The sequence below is a fragment of the Lacerta agilis genome, chromosome 9, assembly GCF_009819535.1.
Source record: "Lacerta agilis isolate rLacAgi1 chromosome 9, rLacAgi1.pri, whole genome shotgun sequence".
In the NCBI taxonomy this organism is placed as follows: Eukaryota; Metazoa; Chordata; class Lepidosauria; order Squamata; family Lacertidae; genus Lacerta; species Lacerta agilis.
Genome location: NC_046320.1, coordinates 33,777,197 through 33,783,502, shown reverse-complemented (window position 1 = coordinate 33,783,502; position 6,306 = coordinate 33,777,197). Strand labels below are relative to the sequence as shown.

The 6,306-nt window shown below is 38.2% G+C and overlaps 1 protein-coding gene across 1 annotated transcript; it reads right to left on the bottom strand.

Annotated features, from left to right (window-relative positions):
- Positions 1-3,003: 3,003 nt before the first annotated feature.
- Positions 3,004-6,158, bottom strand: C9H4orf46 (chromosome 9 C4orf46 homolog). Its single transcript, XM_033161122.1, has 2 exons — positions 6,013-6,158; positions 3,004-4,220 (listed from the first exon to the last, which is right to left on the bottom strand). The coding sequence occupies exons 1-2, from the start codon at positions 6,139-6,141 to the stop codon at positions 4,065-4,067; spliced, it is 285 nt and encodes a 94-aa protein (XP_033017013.1). The 5' UTR covers positions 6,142-6,158; the 3' UTR covers positions 3,004-4,064.
- Between the last annotated feature and the right edge of the window lie 148 nt (positions 6,159-6,306).

The window sequence follows — 6,306 nt, the reverse complement described above, 5'->3', positions numbered from 1 at the left end:
GGGGGAAATGCTTGTCCTGGTGAAACTGCATTGTGGAATTGATGAGGAAATAGAAAGTGAAAGAAACTTGGTCAGAATCTAAGGACCACTTTATTTCTTTTGACAATTCTAAAACACTTTTTAATTTGCAAGGTTTGTGGTAACAGTTCTTCTCAGTGACCAGTATTATATCTAACTTGTAGGCAGTATTATCTAAAACACCAACACAAAAACTGAAGTGTCACAAATTATTTAATATTTATAAATAGAACTGGGCTACTTTAGTTCTGCAAGTCTGAAAACTGTCAATTTCCTTGCAGTACAGTTTAATATGGGAGACAGCATTTTCTATTTCCAAGTTTGCAAGGTGAAGGAGCAAATAAATATAGGAATGGCAATGAGAGATTTCATAGATGTTTGCACTGGTTTTCTTAAAGGATTAAAGAATAGAAATTGTATAGTTACACTTTAATGTTTACAGATTTTTGGATTATCTTGAACTTGGCTGAAAAGAATGTTATTTTATATCTAGTTTCTACTAATATGTACATACGTTGTGTTTGCAAATGAAGCACTGCCTGAGGAAACATGATTCAATAATATTTAAAACGTGTTTAAACTATATATTCATACACAGCTATTTATGCTTAGCTTTACTACTGTATATGTGGAGATTTGGAGTTCATTAATGTAAAATAGAGTTGTATTTCTAAGTAACACTGTCTTATTCATTCATTAAATACATATCTATTCAACCCTTCATCAAAAAACGATGTAACAAGGCATAGTGCAGTAATGAACAGGAAAACAATATCTACTATAAAACCATCAAAGCTATAAAAATATCACAATAAAACCAACATAAAATAAAATAAGGAAACAGACCTTAAGTCTCATCAGTTTGTAGATGATCTGCTTAACAGTCCGCTACAAAAGCCTGATTGAAGAGGTATGTTTTCAGCTGGCTCCAATCAGTAACCACTGTTAGCACTAGCACAGAACAAGCGTCGCCACAGAAAACGTCCAATTCCAGCTCATGACACAGTGTCCTTGTGCAATCAGCTCGACCACAATGTCCTCTCCTATAGATTTTAATGCACAGGCAGGTTGGTATAAGGACAGGTGCTCTTCAACTATTTGGATCCCCAGTCATCAGGGCCTTTTAATGTTAAAGTCAACACCTTGAATTGGACCAAGTAACATACAGGCTGCCACTGAAGCACCTTCCTGGGTTCTGGGTGGCTGCATTTTGCAGACCACAGAATGCATTAAAATAGTCCAAACGTAATTACTGGGGCTAGGCTAACAGTCCAAGAACAGTCATAGCTGGTGAGTGAGCCACTCAAGGCCACTTAAGTCACCTGAACAACCAAGTGACAATGCTGGATCCAGGCTATATATCTAATCCTTCGGGGGAGTGGTTTTCAGTTGCCCATGCCTTAAAATCTGTGTAAGAGCCACTTCAAAGCCCTGCTTAGATGCTCACCTACAATGAGTTATGTCAATAGACAGTGGTCTGTTATGAAACTCAAATCTGCATGAAGCTAGGCAGGTTCCATCCCCAAACACCTCTAAATTATTATATTTTTACTGCTGCTTTGAATGGCTAGTTTTTGTCTGTTTTTTAGATATGGGTGTTAGCTGATGCTGGTTTTAATAATTTTTTTTACTATTTTAAAGCATTTGTTTTTAAAAGTGTACAACAGTTTATTTGTGTATATTTTTGTAAGTTGCCTTGGGAAACATTTTGTTGGAAAATCAGTCTATTTTTTAAAATAAAAAAATAAAGCTTGTTGAGTTACCGTAACTAGAAGTGAAAGTATTCAGAGCAAGTTATTCAAAACAGAAAATTGTGAAAGAATTTTGTATCTTTCCCTTCTGAAAGCAATAAATTCTGGATTTTTTCCATGATGTTGGTAAAGTGATGGAGAGACAAAGAATAATGTGAATATGTGCATCTTCATCTAGGACTTGATAGCCACAAATTCTGATCCTCTTGCCCAATAATATGGAAACCTAAAGGCTAAGTATATACAGAGGGTACATATGGGTAATAAGGTCACTCATTAAACCCTCCAATAACATTACTTCTGTAACATTCCCATTAATCTGGGAGATAAGTTTAACTATTTCAAGTGTCATAAGACTTCTTCACACATTACTTACGTGTGTGGCATGCACTGTTTGAAGCCAGAGCAGGGCTACATTTAGCTCTACCTTCCAACAATTATACATTAAACGATTGTCTGCAGAGAAACACACGTGTGAGCAGCTGCTTGTGCTGAAATGTTTCCTTACAGACAGCTATACTAATGTAGTACTGGTAAGATCTAGGTGGAAGAGTGACCCTGCTCTAACTTGAAACTGAGTATCCTACATCCAGGTAACACGTGACTAGGGCTGTAGCAATCACACACACCCACACCCACACCCTAGAAGATTGCAGAAGCTCTGGGTGGATGACTTCATATTTTTTTCTGTTGTAGCAATTGTAATGCACTGTACTGGGCGATGTATGATCTTTAATTGTATTTTTGTTGCTTCTTTTGTGTTATTGTATTACAATCCAGGAGAAACAAAAGAAGCAATAAAAATTTAATTTAAAATAAATACAAATATTTAATGCAATAGATGTACCATCTCCCATCTCCAACCAAAAATCCACAGAAACAGCAGAGCACCTACAGTAAATGGTTTTGGGAAACCTCAGGTTATACTGTATCTTCTGTAGAATTTGATTTGGCATTTCTTCCACAAACTATAGGAGTCATTAATATATTTGAGTTATCATTAGCACAGGTTTTTTGTTCAGCTGGATCAATTTATTCTGCTACTAAAGTTTTGATTGGAGCAGTTTTTCTAATTGTCTGGCCTGCTATTTTCAGCAAAGTCTCCATATCCATAGGCCTAATAACCCACTTCAAGGCTCTAGAGCCACAAGTAACCCATATTCAGATACAGGCAAACTTTAAGGTATACTGGCTACTTAATCTGAAATGCTAGAGAAAAGATGAGTCTTTTCAACCTTATACCAATATACTTTTATTAATATAGTAACACTTAGATACACTGAATTTATTTGGAAATGTAATTATTTGTTTTCCTGTTATTTAACTTACTTAAATGCTGTTTCCAGCATGAAAACAAAAGGCAGGTAATTGGGTTGGATTCAGAATGTTACCTGCATTTACCCAGTGATTTCAATAGGTACAAAGTACTAATTAAATCATCATATTGCTTTCAATGGGTCTTAATGCAACTAAATTATTTTGCATACAGTCCTTGTTTACAAATAACATTGTTTCCTCAATTTATATTCAAAGTATCAGATTTACAATATGCTGATAAAAGATTACACACTGTCATATATATTTGCACCCTGTATGTAATCAGAACTGCACAATAAATAAGAGAACTTGCATCTTTTAGCAGGAGATAAAATTCTATGATCTATCATGCATAAGGCTCTATACTCAGTTTATTTTGTCAAAACATACTCTGATCACATGTTCAAGATAGAAAAATATGATTTAAAAACTTCTTAAGAACATATTGAAGCTGTCAAGAGACAAAGTAAAACAGCAACCAGTTTCCAGACAGCAATAGTCACACCTCTTTAGGGCAGAAAGTGTTGGATGTTACTTAGTTTAAGAGGATTAAACACTGCTGTTTTCCGTAATATTTTAGCCTAACAGTCCATAGGCCTTATACAATGAATTCTATAGGTGTTACAGTCATCCACAACTAGTAAAATTCCAAGTAACAGTCAAATGAAACTCTTAATCACTATTTCAGTCTGATCTCCAGACCTTTAAGGAAAAATTTTTTACAGCACATATTCCTTCAGTTGTTCCCTAGGAACAAATTATCCAGTATGGTGAGCATGCTTCAAGGTATTTAAGGGAGCTGCTTTGCTTGTGTTATGAAGTTAAAAACCACCGTTCTGTTTTCTCTTTACAGATTTAAAATGAAGGCTTGTTGAAGTAGTTCTATCTCTCCATATGAAAAGTGTTATATGATGTTGGCCAGTCTTGCCTTTGGTTTCCTTAAACAGTTAAAACAGCGACATTGTATGGGTGTTCAAATCACTCAGTGGGTTTCAGGGAATCATATCCTTCTTTTAGAAGGCTCCGCCATGTTTTAAGAAATCTAGCATGTTCAGTACATTTGGTTTCAAGTTCTTCTACCTGGGCTGACACTGCAGATGTGGCCTCCAAAAGCTTGGTGAGTGAAAATGCTGCCTGCAATAAAAAGAAATTTTCAGTTTCCGCAGCAATTATTATTAGAGTTTACTTTTTGTCCAAGATAAAATTCAGTCCATTAAAATGTCATTTTCTAGCTACCATATCTAAAAGCAACTACTATACCTTCCTTCCAAGGACACATATTTGATGGTGGAGGAAAGGCCCTCTTTCTATTGGAAGAAATGCCCTCTTTAATATTTTCTTTGTTTAATCCCTACTAGTGCAATAAATCAGAAAACAAATAGCCTTAAAATCTAAAGAAATATGCCCAACTGATTAAAACTGCGAGAACTCGAAAAGCTTCAGTAAGTTAATTCATCTGTTGTATTCTTTTATTTATAAAAGTATTTCTATACCAACGTATCATAAAATATCAGGATGGTATACAATGTTGAAACATAAAACATCATCAAAACAATACAGTTTATCAAAAATGACTGGCTCAACAAAAATTACACAGCTGCAAAGACCTGTTAGTACACCTGAAAGTCAAAAGCAAGTATGGATGTCTGCCAAACCTCTGATGGATGAGTTTTGCAGAGCACAGAACTATCAACAGTAAATGTCTAACTTCTAGTTGAGTTGGTGATCAAGCTGGGGTATAAGGATTCATATAGCCCTTAAAATGTCCTAGACCCATGTTGTTCGGGGCTTTGTAAAAAAAAAAAAAAAACAGCCATGAACCTGGCCCAGTAGCATATGGGCAGCCAGAGCAGATTTTCTGGCACAAGTGTCACATGCTGTCACCCATCTGCTCCCATCAGCAGTCTAAATGTTACATTCTGCACCAACTGGAGTTTCTGGACCAAACCCACGTAGAGCACATTGTAGTAATCCAGTCTCATGGTTACCAGTGTGCATGGACTACAGTGGTCAAGTGATCCCCATTCAGATGCAGCTGTCAGTAACATACCAAAGCCACAGAGGTTGCTTGAGCCTCTAGTGGCAGCTATATTTCCAGGAGTAGCCCCAACCTAAAGGAGCACCTGCTCCTTTAGAGGAACTGCAACTCCGTACACAATGGTCAAGTGGTCCACAACCACTTCACCACCCATCTCATGCCAGACATTTAAAAAATTGCAACATCTCTAGCAAGATCCAGTCCTAGACAGTTCAGTTCACTTTACTCCTCTTTGCTTACTGAAGTTGGAGATAATCCTCTTCTGTGCAGAGCTCTTCTCCAAGAGGTGGAGGCAACTGCTAATACTTACCTTATATACTGATCAACCAGGTTCAGTTTCTCTGCAGTGGGGTCCCAGGGATGTTTATTAGGAGACAGCCCCCCTCCCTCCCAAACGATGCTTTAAAAAATTAATGCTATGTTGAATTGTTACCTCCAATAATGATGATGATTGAGTTTTGCCATTTTAGTTCTTCTGCACTCTTTTTATCTATGCAGGATTTTTATATCTGATCGTGTTTCCCTCCCCTTTTGCAAGCCATTTTATTATTTATTTATTTATTTATTTTTATTTACTGAATTTATATACCGCCCTATACCCGGGGCTCTCAGGGCGGTTCACAGAATAAAATCAAGATATAAAACCACAAAATACCTAATAAAAACAAATAGCCGCCCCCAGCAACAAGAAATGGGGGTAGTAAGAAAGATACAGTATAGGATTGCACACAGAAAAGGGAAAAGTTGACAGCTATGGAGCAGCAACCCCATATACTGTGTGATAGGAGAATCCCAACGGCCTTTAAGGGAGGCCCTGAAAGGGCGGCACAGGACAGACCCCGCCGCGTCCCAGCAGAACAAAAGCCCCGAAGGGGGAAAAAGACTCACGTCTCCCAGCTGCATCTCCACCACTTCCAGTAGCCCGCGAGGCGGCTCTGCCAGCTGCTCCAAGGGTGGCGTGGCTCGGCCGAGAGCGCTCCTGGCCGCGGAAGAGGTCACAGTCGGCGGCTCCGCCATCCCGTAGGACTCAAAATAACCGCCAACCGCTTCTTCGCCAACTGCCGCTGGCTGAGTGGGTGACGCGAGTCCAAAGCCGCGCCCACTCGCCCGTGACGACACAGCTGAGTCTCCGCCTACAAAAATGGAAATAAGGACTCGCCTCAAGGAACCTGTCACCGTTGC